This window comes from Chlorocebus sabaeus, chromosome X, assembly GCF_047675955.1.
Source record: "Chlorocebus sabaeus isolate Y175 chromosome X, mChlSab1.0.hap1, whole genome shotgun sequence".
NCBI lineage: Eukaryota > Metazoa > Chordata > Mammalia > Primates > Cercopithecidae > Chlorocebus > Chlorocebus sabaeus.
Window position 1 is genome coordinate 49,344,239 of NC_132933.1, and position 18,552 is coordinate 49,362,790.

Genomic DNA, 18,552 nt, shown 5'->3' on the forward strand with positions numbered 1-18,552 from the left:
GAAAGTTCTCTCCAACCCAGAGATTTAACATGTATTGTGTTGCAGCTTTCAAAGGGGTTGCTTTTGAACATTTGATTCTTTTTATTCATTTTATAACAACAAAATATATGATTAAAAATATATGAAAAAATATATGATTAGTACATAATTGCATAAAATCTACATTTACTTCTCAAATGTGTCTGGGATTCATATTTAGTGTCATGGGAGAAAGGAAACTGGCCTTTTTTCCAATCAGGTAATGAAGTTCTCCCCAGCACCACAAATTGAACAATTTATCTCTCTTCCACTCACTGTTGCAGCTGTCTCCTCTTGCATACTTCAAATTCAAAACCATTTGCACCAAAAGCATAGACTGGAAACTTTGATACCTGAACTGAATGTGATAATGCAACTCTGAAGGGAGAGGGGATGGTTGCCAGGCAGCAGGAGGGATAGCTGCAGCAAGGAAAGAATGTGAAAGAAAGGTGGAAAAAGCCTGTGTCAAACAAGTATTCTTTAAAGGCTGCATCCTTGTGTATGGCGCACAAGCCACTTGCTGCTATGACGTTTGGCTAATTATATCTGTTGACCTTGCTTTCCTCACGTATCATCTCTATATAATCATAACACCAACCTCATAGGGTCCTGTGCACATGAGGGCTAACTCAAGTAAGGAACACAGACTTGGGGGTCAGTCAGTCCAGTGTCTTATCCTTGACTGTACCACTAAATAACTACATGACCCTAAGTACGTTTTCTAACTTCCCGGCCTGTTTCATCATCTGAAATATGTGTCAATTAATAGTAATTAAATTAGTAGCAAATTAGAAATAGAAAGTAATACTTATCTTGAGGGAGTTGCTATGAAAAGCTAATTATGCGTTTTAAAGGTTTGGCACTGGGTGCCTGGCATGTAATAAGCTTGGAATAAATCGCACTTGCAGTGATTTTAATTTTTATTGCTATTGCAGAAGGATCAGGAAGGGAAAGAATATTCAGCAAAAGAGACTGAGAAGTAGGCACCAAAAAGATCTGGGAGAGGGAAACCGTGAGATGATGTCATGGAAACAAGGGAAAATAGTATCAAGAAGGAGGGAGATAATGCAAAAGGAGGTCATTCAAAGGCTGGTGTCTCCTGACAAGACAAAAGAGCAATTTTCATCTCTTAGCGACTAATGAGAATGAAGGGAGAAAGGAAAGGAAAAAACAATAATTATAAATGAAGGGTATTGAACACAAAATTTTCTAAAAGCCTTTCACTTAACCCTGTGATCACTCCAAGTCTTCTATGTCTTCCAATTGGGGAAAATACATACTTCTTGAATAAAGGAAAGCCAGTGTGACACAAAATGAAATAAAAAGTATCACTTTTGCATCATTTTGGTGAAGTAAAAATTTAGACAGTTTCAGGTTTACACAACAGAGGACAGGATGAGGGGGGAAGGAAAGGGGATGAATTACAGAGCAGGGTTTCAAAGTAATGATCTTGAACCTCCAAGATAACTCCAGTGAAAAGGAGGGTGGGGGTGGGTGTAGCATTTACTCCTCTTTTCACTCTACCTGGTTTCAGAAAGAAATCATGACAGCATATCTAGGTAAATCATTCAATAGCATTTATAGATTGAATTTGAGAAAAGGTGAGCAGGAAGTGGAACTATATTCTAATCTTGGAGAGATGAGTGGGCAAATCCCCTCCAAGGATAGATTGCAGGAGAGGTAGGAAGGAATAAGGGGCTGTAAGAGCCAGGTAGTGTTGGGGGACCCTGTGGCTTTGGGGGCTTGATGAAGCTGCCTCCTGCCTGGGTGGTGGGTTCCTCTTCGCCTGTGGTGAGATGGAGGTGGCTGCCAGGGGCCAGAGGTGCCCCAGATGGATGTAAAAAGTGGGTCTCTTGAACCTTTACTCCTGCTCAGTTCTCAGCTAAAAGGTCAGAGGCAGAGGGGCCCTCCCAGTCTACTGGACATGAGCATTAAGGAGGCTGAGGCTTAAGGCCATCATGGAATGCGGAGGAGGGGGAGGTAATGATGGGCAGAGCACATGAGGCTGAGCCTCCATCTCCCCCCACCAAGAGGTGAGTGTGGCTCCAGGGAAGGGGAGTGGTGGTAAAGTGCAATTGTGAGAAAATGGATGGAGCAAGGGGGATAGGAATGAGATTGCGGGGCTATGGATGAAGCAGGGGGATCTGAATGAGACTGTGGGGATATGGATGGAGCAGGGGGGATATGAATGAGATTGTGGGGATATGGATGGGGCAGGGGGATCTGAATGAGACTGCGGGGATATGGATGAAGGAGGGGGGATCTGAATGAGACTGTGGGGATATGCATGGAGTAGGGGGGATCTGAATGAGATTGTGGGGATATGGGTGGAACAGGGGGATAGGAATGAGACTGAGGATACAGATGGAGCAGGAAGGATCTGAATGAGATTGTGAGGATATGCATGGAGCAGAGGGAACTGAATGGGATTGTGGGGATATGAATGGAGCAGGGCGGGTATGAATGAGACTGTGAGGACATGGATTGAGCAGAGGGGATAGGAATGTGATTGTGGGGATATGGATGGAGCAGGGTGATAGGAATGAGATTGTGGGGACATGGATGGAACAGTGAGGATAGGAATGAGATTGTGGGGATATGGATGGAGCAGTGGGGATAGGAATGGGATTATGGGGATGTGGATGAAGCAAGAGAAAGGGACCAGGGAAGAGCAGAGTTGGGGGTGATTCTGGAAGGAGAGCACTCCAAGGCAGATTCTGGGCCTGGCAGCCCTGGGAAGGCTGCATTGGGCTCCTTGCAGTGTGTGGCTTCTACTCCTCCCTGGGGGCCTCAGCCTAGACCCTTTTGTCCCCCATCAGTCTGCTAGCCTAATTAGAGTCCCAACCTCCACTCCTCCCACCACATAGCCCAGGGTTCTGTGTGAAACCTGTGGGTCTGCAGTTTCTGCCAGGCCTCTTGTCCCTGTCACTGTAGATGGGAGCCCACCAGCCTGGCCATCATACGCCTTCCCCTCTCCCCCTGTCCTTCTGTCCTCCACCTACATAGCTCTGTGCTCCTTTCCCTGAGGTGCCAGCTCTGGCTGCTGCACACCCTGTCTCGTCAGCCCAGGGGCCCCCTCTTTCCTCCCAGGCAAACTCCCTCAGGTCCTCAGGTCTGCATTCATTTCACTCCACTCCCTGCCTTAAATGAAATCATTCCTCCCTGCACCTTGCCAGTCTTGACCTCTTTGTGAGGATAGTGACTACTGTACCTACAAGAAAGTTGGGACCCTCGGGGATAGAGGTCACATGTCATCTTTTATCACCCTCTAATCTGAGGTCAAGAGATGGGGCAGGAGTAGTTGTCCCTTCCCAATACAAACAGGCATGGAGCCTCTGGAATACCCATTTTCAATTTTTGTCCCTGCTGTTCCCCATCTGGTGTCTCATGATATGTTCAAGAAGAAAACATTGGAACATTATTAACTCATGGGTACAGGAGTTGGCTCTATGACCTAGGAGACAGGTCAGTTGTGTTAAGGGGTTGTATGGGAGATATTCAGTCCATTTCAGTTTCCTTTCTCCTTTCCTATAAATGAGGTTGATAAAAACCCATCCTCCTAGTATGACCCCCACTTATAGCTTCTATATTTAGTTTCATTTTTCTTTATCTTTCTAAAAGTAACATCACACAGAGATATGAAATAAGATGTTTATATATATTCATTGACATAGAAGTCCACAAGATATATTATTTGGTGAAAAATACACAGTATAGAACAGCATTTATATTTGATCACTCTTATCTATACATGTATCTATCTGGGTACACAGGTACAGGGAGATATCTGGAAGGACATTCACCAAAGGGCTGACAATGGTTACAAAAGGGTGCTGAGTTTCAGGTAATTTGTACTTTAGTTTTTGTATCTTCCTTTATTTTTGAAGGTTTATTGAAAAGATGCTCCTTTCATAAAAAGTAGAAAGTCATCAAAGAAATAGACACATGGAGAACAGACTCTTAAGCCGGCAGAGAAGGGAGCAGGGACAGAGGTCACACCATTCCCCTCCACTGTGCTGGTATGCAAGACCTCTTCTCTTTCCCAAAGGAAAACTGCTTTGTGGATTCATGCAGTTAGAAACCCACCCTCCTCTCTTGTTATTCCCATTAATCCGAATACAGTTAAGAACTCATTTAGGGCTGGGTCTAGATCCTTACTGTGGCTCAAAAGCATCACTGTGTTCTCCAGGGACGTCTTTTGACCTGTCCTCTGTATGTGTCAGCTCCTGCAGGGTGATGATCAGATTCTCAAAACCTGGACCTTGTTGCTCTCGTTGTCACAGGTTTCTTCTGAGTGGCCCTCCTCACCACAATATGAACAGCAGATTGTGTATTTTCGCTTCCTGGCTCTACAAATATTCCCAGGACCATCATTCTTATACCCAGAACCACCACTGGTAGAAAGAGACTGAGCCCCAGAATTGTTGGGGGAATCAATAACCAGCACTTGATCCAGAGGTCTGGCTCTTCCTCTGAAGGGAGGGACACCTGTGGGTGTCAGTGAAGGGTCCAGAGACACCACCAGGATCACATCCTCATCGGAGTCATCAAGGGTATCATCTATTTCTATCACGTTGCAGTTACAGTTAGCACTGCCGATTGTTATTGGCTGGGCACCCTGAAATGCCACAGGGCTGGCTGCCTTCTCTATTATTGGCCCAGACCTTTTCGGCCGCTTCCGTTTAATAAAAGCATCATCCCAATCCTCTTCCTCCCTTATCATCTTGATTAACTCCAGGAAATTGGGAAGTCGCTCCTGCACATTTGCATACATCCTGAGAAGATGCTTAATTTTAAGCCTGAAGCACAGGTCCCTATTCAGCTAGGTGCCTAAAAGAAGCCGTTGCAAGCCAGTCTGGTTTGCATCTTTCTCAGCTAGGATGCCAGCCTGAATAGCATTCTGGAGCTGCAACTCTTAACGGATCACATAAAGGGAGGCTTTCTCCCCTTGTGCCTGCAGGGTGTTAACAAATTTACCATGGGCAGTCACACTGCTTTCAAACTCCCCAAACACCAATTTCATGGCCCGCAAGAAATCTGCTACACTTAGGTTGGGGTTGGCCGCCTGAAGCAAACGCATGACCTCCCGGGTAGGGCCCCTAAGTGTTTTCATCAAGCGCTTGAGTTTTTCCTCCTCAGACATACTCCAATCTGGCAGGACCCCACTGACTTGGATCAGCCAGTTTTCAAAGGTTTCTTTCCTCTGGGCTGGCACCACTCTCCCCGAGAACAACTTCATGTTTCTCTCTGCCATGTTGACCACGAAAGGACCGAGACTCCTCCCCAGAGACCTCAACATGGAATGGGCCCAAGGCGGCAAAGGTGCATTCTGCTGCCTGCTGTTACCCACACGCGCAATGATGCTAGCCATGACTGACGACGATAGGGTATCTGAATACAACAAGGTACTCGCGCTTTTTGGAAAAGCCTTATCTGCAGGATTCTCCAAAGCAACGTTCATGCGCTGTGCCTGCCTTGTATTTCAGTAGGGATTCTAAGGAAAATAAAAACGGTTAATAAGATAGTGGGCTGTGGGGAAGCAGTCTGTAGTAGCATTCTCGATTTTCCTGAATAACGTTGTAGTGCATTTTATATCTGCCCAATGCCTTAACAATACCCTGCAGGAGACTGGCAATGACAACATTCCAGAGCTAGCAGGTTTCCTTGGACTAGTAGGTAGTTTTTCAGAGCCACATCCATCCACTCCTGCCTGTACTCCAGGAGGGGCGACAACTGTTGCTTCTAATTCTAGATGACATAGTGTTTGGAGCTTATACTGGGCCCTTAAAACGGAACTCAATGGTTGTGGGTCACAGATTTATGGTAATAAGAAACCATTAACCTCATGGCCTCAGGTCTCAATCACATCCCCTTGTCAACGTTTCCCCCGTTATTTCTCAGATTCTTACATGAACTCGGAAACTAGCGTTCGCCTTTATTTTACGTGCAGCCTCTGCAACAGGTGCCTGCCGTGAGAAAATTAACCTCTGGGGTAGAGCCGACTTTTGTCCACTGGGGGTCGCAGGTCCCAGTCCTCAGGGCCTCAAGACTGTGACGCGAAGGAGGGAAAGGAAGGATTGGAAGCAGCTTCATCTGAAAACCTGATACCTCCTCTCCACCAGCTTCACTGTCGCCAGGCGGAAAATTCCCTCTCCCATCTTCTGAACGCAAGCCAAAGTGCCTCCTGCCCCCCCCCTCCCCCGCACCCCGCCTTATATTTCCTCCGGGAGACCCTCGCCCTACCAGCTCTGCAATCCGCCGCACAGAATCCAAGTTCGGATTTGGCTTTGATGACCTGCCAGGGAGAAAGAGACTGGAAGTTGGATAACCTCCCACCCCCATATTCCTTCCCAGGAAGAGAGGAGGAGATGCAAAAGGGGTTCAAGAAAGCTTGCGATCGTCTCCTCCCGCCCCTTGCCACCTCCCCGAACACCCCCCCACCCCCGATGCCCGACAACACCCCCGATCTCCGACAACACCCCGACCCACCTTAATCCAGGCAAATACTAAATCCTACCCAGTTGGCAGCATACAGATGAACCACAACTCCTTCCACAGCGCAACCAGGCCAAGGGAGTGCTCCATCCCCTGCCTCGCAGTTACTGATTCTCCCAGCCAGGCGCCGCCCAGTCCTGGCGGGGCTTCCCCCACCCCTCTCCGAGCCGGGCAATCGCGCGCTCTTTCTTTACCTGCGCTCCACTGGTAGGCAGCATGTGCTCCCGCGTCGACAGCTCTGTTTCGCCTTCCGGTCCCCGTAGCTCTGCAGGGGAACGGTATCTCTGGCGCCTCCTCGGCCGCTAAGCGACCCGGGGCTGCCAGACCTAGCGAGTGCTTCGCATGACCGCCCAGCAAGGGGTAGCCGAGTTGAGGCAGCGCGGTTCCCAAGGCAGCCAAGGCTGCGCCCACCCTCTAGTTCGGCCCTCCGGGCAGCAGCGGTTGCTTTCAGTCTCTGCCCATTGAGACAAAAGAGCGTGACGAGCCGGGCGACGCGGCCAATCAGCGGGGCGAGGGGGCGGCCTCCCCGCGCAGCCTCCGGCCCCGAAGCTACTGCTAGCAAGAAGGGGGTGCGGGAGGGCGGGGGCTGCGGCAGACAGGCGCGGGAGCCGGCACGGCGTTAAGTGCAGCTCGGAAGCACGGACTGGGCCCATTTCCCTTTCATCCGTGAGTTTGCTGCTACCCCATCGCTTCCCTTCTCCCTATCCCCTTCCACCTCGGCTCTCCTCCCGGCTTTGAGACCGGATGCCTTAAACACGAGGTGGGACAGAAACCAAGTGAACAATGAGAGTTCCTCACCTTTGTATAGGCGGAAGGGGGGAAACAGCGTTTACTGAGTGCTTTTTGTGTGCAGAGGCGCCTGCATGGACATCTCCTTTCCTCTTCTCAGCAGCCGTGTGAAGGAGGTAGCAGCGTACCCATTTAACAGGAAAGGACTGAAGCACCCAGGCAGTACAGTTAGGAAGTGCAGAGCTAAGAGCTGACACTCAAGTCAACATGTCTGACTTCAAAGGCTGCCCCTTGCCAACACTCCTCTGTTCCATCAGATTAAGGGATAGTGGAGAAAAACCAAGGCCAGGATGGGAGGACCAACTTGGGATTGCATAGAATTGGTGAGCAAGAACCGTTATCTCCATTTCACAGATGAAGAAACTGAGCCAGAGAGAGAGAGGTTACTCGTTTTGGCCTGTATCCTGCAGCAAATAAGTTACAGCATCCAACCTAGCACCTGTATGTTGATCTCTAGATGCTAATTCTTTGCCCTGCAGCGCTGCCTGTAGAGTATTTTTGCACAGGTAGTCTCAAACCATCTCAACAGCAGTCTCAATGTGATGATAGTGCTGAGGGAGGGGGTGAGGAGGTAGTGGGTACAGGGCTGAGGGAAGATGAAGGCAACCTTTATGGCACCCATTGTACAGAAGAGGAAACTCTTTTTGACACTTTTCTTTCTTGTTTCTTTTTATTATTATTATTAATCTTTTTTTTCTTTTTTTTCTTTTGCTTTTTTGTTTTTTTAACACAAGCTGCCTGTTTTTTAAAAGCAACATTATTTCTACAGCCCTTTGTGACCCCAAAGAGGCCAGGCTCAGAGAGGTAAAATGATTTATCTGAAAATACAAGGTGAAGCCAAAATTTGAACCAAGTCTCTGAATCCAGAACTCATGCTATTAACCAAAGTGTGAGTACAAGGTGGGCTGCCTCCGAACCATTTTGGAGAGCTTGTTATAAATGCAGCTTATTGGGCCTTACCCCTGGGGGATTTTGATGTACTAGGACTAGGCATGAAGAGTGTGATTTGTAGTTTTAACCAGCCCTGTAGTTGATTCTGAGGTGTAGAGAGATTCGTGAACCACTGTTCTAAACACCACCACGTGATGCTGAAGGTTATGAGTAAATGGGCCTGTCATCAGTGTATCTGTCCATGGCATATCTGTCATGAAATGTAACTCCAGAGCACAGGTTCCTACCCGCGATCCTTCCTGGAATTGTATGCAAAGAATCTGGACTCTGTACATTCTTCTGAGTCCACAGCTTTGCAGATTTTCAAATGGGTCTGTCATAACATCTTCCTTCTTCAAGCCATGCTTGACGAAGAAGTGTGAGAAATAAAACCCCATTTAACCTAACCCCCAAACCACAGCTCTCTGTTGCTGATATAGCTCTTTCATTTCCTGGCTCAAGGACAGGTTGCTAGGTTGCCCTTCTAGAGCTCTTCAGGGGACTTCTCCTTTGCTGGATTTGGCATCACTGGCCCCAGAGAAGGAGCAACTCCATGGAAACGGCATGCAGGGTTGTCCAAAGTGAATGGCCATGAAGGCAGTGGCTGGAAAACCTGCTCCATTTTTCCCTGACTTAGAGAGCAGGTATTACTTCCTTTATGTATAGTGTGGCTAGGAGGCTCCTGTGGGGCCTGTTCTTGACTCCTGATGTTTAGAAGCAAGTAAACAGTCTGATGCCCTTCTTGGCTTCATCTTCAGTCTGCCAAGGTACTTCACTTGCTCCTTTCCACCCTCTTATTTACAACCCCAAGATCTAGAGTCCCTTGGAGTAAACAATATAAATTTGGAGATAAAGCACCTTCCATCTCAGGATCACGGCCTGTGGATGGAACAGTGGGGTAGTGGTGGTGGAGGGTGGAAAGTGTGGATGTATGGATAAGGCAGGTTGCTCACCTTGCACACTCAGGGGTGATGCTGGCAGTAGCTCTTAGGTTTCCTTCAGACTTTTGCTTCTGCTCCCCTGTCCCATGACATCTGACTCTTGCCTCCCAGAAGACTCTTGTTCAGTGTTTAAATTGGCTTCATCACCAAATTAGGTATTTGCAGCTGGACTTGGTAGGGATGGAATCACATAAGACCAAGAATAGGTCTCAGAGCTCTGACAAAAATAATGACAGGAAATGGATTGTGTAAAGTGGCCAGGGTTGGGCTACTAGAACAAAGCAAGGGACTCTTCATGCAGGGATGGGGGGAATATTAGCAACCTGGCTCCAGTTGGATACAGGATATCCTATCTCTGGCCTCATGTATATGAGTGTGTTCCAACTGATGGCTCTAATGAGACCACATTTTCTAATTTCAGAAAATAAACCTTAAAGGCTTGAAGGTTTGGAGATAAAGCTTTCAGCTGAAACAATAATAGCTGCCTTTGGCTGCCTGCCTCCTTTGTGCCAGGAACTTTCTATCTGTTATCTCTTTTAAGCTTCTCAGTAACCCTGTTGAGACAGCCATTGTATCCCATTTTGCAGACAGGGAAACTGAATTTCAGGGATGTTACGTAACTTGTGTTAGGCTTCACAACTTGTAAGTGGAGGCACTGAGACTGCAGGCCAGGGATGTCAAACACCAAAGCCCATAAAAACTCTTCTTTGCTGCCTTCCAAACAAGCAGTCCAAAATGCATTCTGCAGATGACCCAGTTCATTAGACCAATTGCAGCCTTTAGAACAATTTAATTGTAATCGTGCCTTTATTCCTATTATCTAATTTTTTTGACTTTTAAAATTGTATATATATATATATTTTATTATACTTTAAGTTCTAGGGTACAAATGCACAACGTGCAGGTTTGTTACATATGTATACATGTGCCATGCTGGTGTGCTGCACCCATTAACTCGTCCTTTACATTAGGTATATCTCCTAATGCTATCCCTTCCCCCTACCCCCTCCCCACAATAGGACCTGGTGTGTGATGCTCCCCTTCCTGTGTCCAAGTGATCTCATTGTTCAATTCCCACCTATGAGTGAGAACATGCGGTATTTGGTTTTCTGTTCTTGTGATAGTTTGCTGAGAATGATGGTTTCCAGCTGCATCCATGTCCCAACAAAGGACACGAACTCATCCTTTTTTATGGCTGCATAGTATTCCATGGTGTATATGTGCCACATTTTCTTAATCCAGTCTGTCACTGATGGATATTTGGGTTGATTCCAAGTCTTTGCTATTGTGAATAGTGCTGCAATAAACATACATGTGCATGTGTCTTTATAGCAGCATGACTTATAATCCTTTGCATATATCCCCAGTAATGGGATGGCTGGGTCAAATGGTATTTCTAGTTCTAGATCCTTGAGGAATCGCCACACTGTTTTCCACAATGGTTGAACTAGTTTACAGTCCCACCAACAGTGTAAAAGTGTTCCTATTTTTCCACATCCTCTCCAGCACCTGTTGTTTCCTGATTTTTTAATGATTGCCATTCTAACTGGTGTGAGATGGTATCTCATTGTGGTTTTGATTTGCATTTCTCTGATGGCGAGTGATGATGAGCATTTTTTCATGTGTCTGTTGGCTGTATGAATGTCTTCTTTTGAGAAGTGTCTATTCATACCCTTTGCCCACTTTTTGATGGGGGTTGTTTTTTTCTTGTCAATTTGTTTGAGTTCTCTGTAGGTTCTGGATATTAGCCCTTTGTCAGATGGGTAGATTGCAAAAACTTTCTCCCATTCTGTAGGTTGCCTGTTCACTCTGATGGTAGTTTCTTTTGCTGTGCAGAAGCTCTTTAGTTTAATTAGATCCCATTTGTCAATTTTGGCTTTTATTGCCATTGCTTTTGGTGTTTTAGAAAGGAAGTCCTTGCCCATGCCTATGTCCTGAATGGTATTACCTAGATTTTCTTCTAGGGTTTTTATGGTTTTAGGTCTAACATTTAAGTCTCTAATCGATCTTGAATTAATTTTCGTATAAGGAGTAAGGAAAAGATCCAGATTCAGCTTTCTACTTATGGCTAGCCAATTTTCCCAGCACCATTTATTAAATAGGGAATCCTTTCCCCATTTCTTGTTTTTCTCAGGTTTGTCAAAGATCAGATGGCTGTAGATGTGTGGTATTATTTCTGAGGGCTCTGTTCTGTTCCATTGGTCTATATCTCTGTTTTGGTACCAGTACCATGCTGTTTTGGTTACTGTAGCCTTGTAGTATAGTTTGAAGTCAGGTAGCATGATGCCTCCAGCTTTGTTCTTTTGGCTTAGGATGGTCTTGGCAATGTGGGGTCTTTTTTGGCTCCATATGAACTTTAAAGCAGTTTTTTCCAATTCTGTGAAGAAAGTCATTGGTAGCTTAATGGTGATGGCATTGAATCTATAAATTACCTGATCTCATTTTTTAAAAATGAAACTACTAATATAACTTATGGAGCAACTTATATACCAGGTGCTATGCTAAGCACTTTCTGTACTTTGTCTCATGCATCCTTCATGACAATCATTTTACATATAAGGATACTGAGGATCAGCAAGATGATGAAACTTGGCCAAGGTTATAAAGCTAGGAAGTGACAGAGTGAAATTCAAACCCAGGGCTGGCTGAATCCAGAGCCCATGTCTGTGCCCTACAGCACAATGCAGTGGGGAAGACAAATGTGGTCCTCATCTTAAATGGGCTCCTCTCTGTCAACCACAGTTCTATTTCCTTCTCACCACATGGGATAGGCCAGCCCCATGTACAACTCACACTTCTAAGCCTATGTGCCTTAGGCCACTTCCTCAGCCTAGAATGCTTGCCCTTACTCCCCTACCTAACAATAGCATATTCTATTCTACTCAGTTAAGGATTGAGTCATGTGCCCCTTCTCAGGTAGAATAAATTGCTCTTGTCTTTTTGCTTCCACCTTCATTAGTGTACCCTTTATTTTGTTTTTCTGTAGAGTTTAGCTCATTGTTGACCTGTCTCCCCTGCTAGATTCCAGGCACTTGAGGGCAGGCACGAAATTCTATTCACTCTAGCTCCATGGTGGTTTACCCGCAATGATTTAGTGGATGATCAATACATGTTTGTGAGCTGACCAAAGGACTGGCTGAGAGATACCCTGAATGAACAGACAAATACGTTCATTTGTGGCTGGATCCTGGGGCAGTCACACAGGCTACCCATGTGGACTAGACTGGCGGGGAAAGTCTGGAATCCTCTGGGCTCATTTTACTAGGCTGTAAACATAGGAGGCAGGTCATAGGGTACAGATGATATCTGCTTAAGGCCAACTCTAGGTCCATTCTGTGGTCTATACTTTGAATTCATGTGAAGGGGCCAGGCTCTCCTAGATTGCTTATGCTGCGCCTTCCCATTCGTGGAAGTAAGGGCTTCCCTGCCTCCCTTGGGAACAGAAGATTTGTTCCCAAATGCCCCTGTGTCTGGTTATGGTTGTCCTGAGAGCGTCCAGAAGGAGCATGTGTTCTGTGGACACAGATACTGAAGTCCAGAAGCATTTTTGTTTTGATACTTCTTATCAAGGCCACCATGTTATGGCTTCTCAACCACTTTCTCTCATTTCATGTTATTAATCTCTGCCACAACGTTTTGAGGTGGATCCTAATATCCCTGTTTTGTAGCTGAAGAACCTGAGACTGAATGAAATGTCTTGTTCAAGGTCACACAACTAAGTAAGTGGCAGAGGCAGAATTCAGTCTCAGGTCTGTCTGCCCTTTCGAAAGCCTGGCATCTTAACAGAAAATACATTGGAGAAACACGAACTCCCCTCCCATAAAATGGAAAGGATTGGATTTATAAAATGGATTACATATTAAAGTTAGATGTTTCTCAATTATTGTTCACCTTTAATCCCTCAAAATGATTTACAAAAATGGCAGGAGTTGGGAATTGAAAAGTACAATCCCTCTATCAACTATTGACCTGAGTGCCCCCCATATCAACACCCTCTGACAGATACAGTATGGAGATGACTAAAAATTATTTTGCCCTTTCTGCTCCATTTACGTCTCAGGTGGGTAAGGCTCCAAGATGTCATTGAACTTCTAAAGGTCACACATCAAGTTAATAACAAAACTCACTTAGAATGCTAGTTATCTCATATTACCCCACCTGCTTCCTGGCCTTTCTGGGGTAGGTGCAATAGTTGGGAATCCTTGTACTGCCAAATCCTAGCCCAGTTTTCTTTCTGCTAAATCATCCTGCCTCATGGTGTCAGTGAACACGTTTATAAATGGTAGGGAGGAAATGGAACATTATTGCACTCTGAGGTAGAAGAAAGGACAAATATTTACCTCACCACCTGTCCTTATTTAGGTGAAGGTAAGACTTTGGAAAGAAGATCTTTAGTAGGAGAGCTGAGGACTGTTGGGGGCTTCTGTGGATTTAGCGGCCTGAGTATCTGGGAGGAGTCCCCTTTGGCTCTGGAGAAATGGAAGTGGGGCTGCCAGGGGCCAGAGGTGGCCTAAAGGGATGCAAATAGTGGGCCTCTTGAGCTTTTACTCCTGCTCTGTTCTCAGCTAAAGGGTCAGAGGCAGAGGGGCCCTCCCAGTGTACTGGCTATGAGGGTAAAGGAGGCTGAGGCTTAAGGCCATCATGGAATGTGGGGGTAGGGGGAAGTGGTGATGGGCAGAGTACAGGAGGCTGAGCCTCCATCTCCCTCCACCAAGAGGTGAGTGTGGCTCCATGGGAGGGAAGTGGTGGTAAAGTAAGATTGTGACAAAATGGATGGAGCAAAGGGGATAGGAATGAGAATGTGGGGATATGGATGGAACAGGGTGGGATTATGAATGAGATTGTGGGGATGTGGATGGAGCAGGGGGATAGGAATGAGATTGTGGGGATATGGATGGAGCAGGGGGTATAGAATGAGATTATGGGGATATGGATGGAGCAGTGGGGATAGGAATGGGATTGTGGGGAGATGGATGGAGCAGGGAGAAGGGGCTAGAGAAGAGCAGAGCTGATGGGAGTGATTCTGGAAGGAATAGTATGCCAAGGCGGATTCTTGGCCTGGCAGCCTCGGGAAGGCTGCATTGGGCTTCTTGCAGTGTGTGGCTTCTACTCCTCCCTGGGGACCTCAGCCTGGACTCTCTGGTCCCCCATCAGCCTGCTAGCTTAATTAGAGTCCCAACCTTCATGCCCCCCACCACATAGCCCAGGGTTCTGTATGAAACTTGTGGGTCTGCAGATCCTGCCAGACTTCTTGTCCCTGTCACTGTAGATGGAAGCCCTCCATCCTGGCCATCATGCCCCTCCCCCTCTCCCCTGTCCTCCTGCCCCACACTCACACATCTCTGTGCTCCTTTCCCTGAGGTGGCAGCTCTGGCTACTGTACTCCCTGTCTCGTCAGCCCAGGGAACCCCTCTTTCCTCCCCGGCAAACTCCCTCAGATCTGCACTGAGCATTCATTTTTTCTTTAGATCCCAAAGTTCCTTCATATGTCCTGGCTTCCAAATTGCTTCTCATACTAGCCATCTGCTTCCTGGCCTTTCTGGGGTAAGGAGCAATAGTTTGGGGTCCTTGCACTGCCTATTCTATCTAGTACAGTGGTTCTAAGCCAGGTTTTGCCTCCCAGGGGACATTTGGCAAGGTCTCAAGATATTTTTGGTCATCACACTGTGTAAGTCACCACTAGTGCTACTGGCACGCACTGAGCCAAAGCCAGGGAGCCTCTGAACATCCTCCAATGCACAGGACAGGTGCCAAGAATAAAAAATTATCCTGCCCAAAATGTCAATAGCACCGAGGTTAAGAAACCTTGCTCTATTATATAGCTACAGGTCTTCAAGATTAGGCTTAGAAGTTGCCAGGTGCTGAGTCTTTAGGCACTGAACTTCCAGAAGCAGCTGCTCTTTCCTTTCCTCACTCGCTAGAGGGGGGCTGGGCGTTGCCATGAAACAGCTACAACTTGGGCAGGAATCTATGGAGAGAAAGGCGAGGGGAGATTCCCCCTCCCCAAATTTAATACCAACTTTTAGAGAAAGCATTGCACTTCAACTGTTAAATGCCTTTCTGCCGCTACAAGATAGTGCCAGATTTTTTAAAAAAGAGAATAGTAATGTATTATCAAAGTAGTTTATAAAATGCAGTTTCATGTCATGAAAGTTGATGCATTAAGTTTTGGAGTCTTCCCCTCCTCTATTTCATGTTTTCCCGTTGTAATCCTTTGAATATTGGAATATTTGCTGTGTCAGCAAAATACTGTAGTGGTGGCTCTGTTCAGAAAAACTCATTGCCTTTCTTTTAATTTAAAGTTAATGAATTCTTTATTTCTTAAGGGTGTGCTTATATATCAGAAACTGGCTCAAAGAGTTGCTTGTTTCCGTCGACCTGAGTTTCTTAGGGTTCATTTCTAATTAAGCAATGAAAATGCTTGCCAACAGAATTAATTGGTCAGTCTAATCTCTTTTTTTCCACCCTTGCCAGTTTCTTCCATCTGCACACAGTTGTCTTCAGCATGGGGGAGCAGAACGACTCTCCCGGGAAGGAGCTTCAGCACAGGACACGAGCAGAGGCTCCAGGAAAGAAAAGCTGGCATTCCCAGGCCTACGCCCTTGGGGCCGTTTCCAACTTTATGTCTACTTTTCTGACCTTTCCTATCTATAAGGTTGTGTTCCGGCAACAGATCCATGCCATGGCAGTGTCAGAGGCTGTGAGACAGCTTTGGCATGAAGGTCCTCAATACTTCTACCGGGGAATCTACCCTCCTCTTCTCTCCAAGACGTTGCAAGGGACTCTTCTGTTTGGGACTTATGATAGCCTGCTGTGCTTTCTCTCTCCTGTTGGGCCACACACCCTGGGACACCGCTGGGCTGCAGGGCTCATGTCTGGCGTGGTGGAGGCTGTGGCACTCAGTCCCTTTGAAAGGGTGCAAAATGTGCTCCAAGATGGTCGCAAGCAAGCTCGCTTCCCCAGCACCTTCAGCATTCTCAAGGAATTCAACTCTTATGGGCTTTGGGGGCGGCTGTCACTGGGTTACTATCGTGGTTTCTGGCCTGTCCTGGCCAGGAACAGCCTGGGGAGTGCTCTATATTTTTCTTTCAAGGACCCCATCCAGGATGGCCTGGCAGAGCAAGGCCTGCCCCACTGGGTTCCTGCCTTGGTGTCTGGTAGTGTCAATGGAACAATCACCTGCCTAGTTCTGTATCCTCTGATTGTGCTGGTTGCTAATATGCAGTCCCATATTGGATGGCAGAACATGCCAAGCCTGTGGGCCTCTGCCCAGGATGTGTGGAACACTCGGGGTCGAAAGCTGCTCCTGATCTACCGTGGAGGCTCTCTGGTCATCCTAAGGTCCAGTGTGACATGGGGCCTCACTACGGCAATCCATGACTTCCTGCAGAGGAAGTCTCACTCCAGGAAAGAGCTGAAGACTGACTAGCTGCAGAACGTGTGGCCATGGCAGCTTTGTTATTCTAAATCTTCCCTGGTTGGTTCTATATAGCTTACTTCTTCAGTTGCCTAATACAGCCATCCTTTAGCATCTGTAAACTCATTGCATGGGAGAAGTTCCCAACTACCAACCTGTTGAGCAAGGACAAAGCCCAACAGGATTCCTTAGTCAAAAAGAAATGTTCGCCCCAGTCTCTCCACAGCTTCAGTAGCCTCAGAGCCAGGAGGCCTTTAAATAACATGTAACCCAGATTAAGTGTCATTCCTTTAAATAATTCCTTGGCAATAAGTGGAAACTTAAAAAGATGACCTTACTTAGGCACTTTGAGCTTTGGGGCCCCTCTAGGTGTCCTCCAGACCAAACTGAGTGGAACTCAAATTTCAAAGAACTATGCTCGACTCTTAGGATGGGAATTCCATAAAACTTCTCAGATGGCTACATTTTCATGACATTGTTCACTGCCTCTACCACCACCTCTCACTTCTCAAGGCTGTGGGTCCTACTTTCAGGGTAGCAGCTGTGACTGGAAATCCCAAATTAGGCTTGTGTGAACTCATCAGGTGCCACAAGAACTAGTGGGGCTGGAGATGGGAGTGCGAAGAAGTGTGGCCCATGGATGGAAAGGATAAAACTTTGAAAGAAGAGATTTAATTACATGCAAAATAGAAACATTTGCTATAGTCTGCTTGGTGTTATCTGCTAGGACATTTCTGAGAGCAAGGTGATAACATTGCCTAGAAACCATTTGAGTTTCCCTAAAAAACCTGGAAGTGAAGTGACCATATCTTTTCACAGATAATTGCATATTTTGTTGATGTGGTTAATGTAGTTACTATGACATAAAGATCACAAATCTTAGCCTTAGAAATCAGAGCCATTCAAAATATGGTCCTTATATAACTTTCAACATATTGTCACTCCACTTACATAAACCCCAAACACTAGCCATAATGAACTCTTGTTCTCTCCCCAGACATTCCATGAACTTTCCCATGGCCATACTTTGGCCCACACTATTCTTTCCACCTGCAGTGCTCCTCCTTCATGTGCCAGTCTACCAAAATCCTTCCAGCTCCTCAAAGCCCAGCTCAGAGGTCACCTTCTCTATGGAGCCTCTTGATTTCCCCCAACTGAATGTGACATTAATCTCTGTGACATTAGTCTCTTTAACATTAGTCTCTGTGATGCCCCTTTCTTTTTCTTTTCTTTCTTTTTTTTTTTTTTTTTTTTTTTTTTGAGACCGAGTTTCGCTCTTGTTGCCCAGACTGGAGTGCCAATGGCATGATCTCGGCTCATGCAACCTCCGCCTCCCGGATTCAAGTGATTCTTCTCCTGCCTTAGCCTCCCAAGTAGCTGGAATTACAGGCGCCCACCACCCATGCCCGGCAAATTTTGTATTTTTAGTAGAGATCGGGTCTCTCCATGTTGGTCAGGCTGGTCTTGAACTCCCAACCTCATGAGGTGATCCACCCACGTCAGCCTCCCAAAGTGCTGGGATTACAGGCGTGAGCCACTGCGCCTGGCCTCTGTGATGCCCATTTCTAACAGCATTTCATACATGGTACTGATTCCATTATGTCACTAATCTCATGTGACCCTGTGTTCTTGTATTCTTCAATACCTCCTACTAGACTGTAAAACTCATTGAAAGCAGGGATTCTTGTATGCATTTTAAAATCTTCCATTGTGCCTAGGTGCTCAATAACATTGGTTGAATTATTGAATTGATTATCAAGCTGTGATGTGGTATATCCTCAGGGTGCTGTCCCTTGTACACAAAGATAAAGTTATTGACTCACTGTCAGCAGGACACATGCCTTTGGGCTGTGTTTTTGTTTTCTTTTAATAATGGATTTAGTTTTGTGCTAATGATAATGATGCTGCTGCTGATAATAATAACAATAATAAAAAATTACTTTCAACTGGAACATTTGATGA

The 18,552-nt window shown here is 46.2% G+C and overlaps 2 protein-coding genes across 2 annotated transcripts; one reads left to right on the forward strand and one right to left on the reverse strand.

Annotated features, from left to right (window-relative positions):
- Positions 1-3,655: 3,655 nt before the first annotated feature.
- ZCCHC18 (zinc finger CCHC-type containing 18) lies at positions 3,656-6,699 on the reverse strand. The gene is given in 4 exon segments (XM_037988982.2): positions 3,656-4,273; positions 4,276-6,067; positions 6,262-6,313; positions 6,536-6,699. Coding segments are annotated over 2 exon segments (1,305 nt in total). The 5' UTR covers positions 5,480-6,067; positions 6,262-6,313; positions 6,536-6,699; the 3' UTR covers positions 3,656-4,172.
- Positions 6,700-7,032: 333 nt separating this feature from the next.
- Positions 7,033-18,536, forward strand: SLC25A53 (solute carrier family 25 member 53). Its single transcript, XM_007992434.3, has 2 exons — positions 7,033-7,179; positions 15,648-18,536. The coding sequence occupies exon 2, from the start codon at positions 15,679-15,681 to the stop codon at positions 16,600-16,602; it is 924 nt and encodes a 307-aa protein (XP_007990625.2). The 5' UTR covers positions 7,033-7,179; positions 15,648-15,678; the 3' UTR covers positions 16,603-18,536.
- The last annotated feature ends 16 nt before the right edge of the window (positions 18,537-18,552 follow it).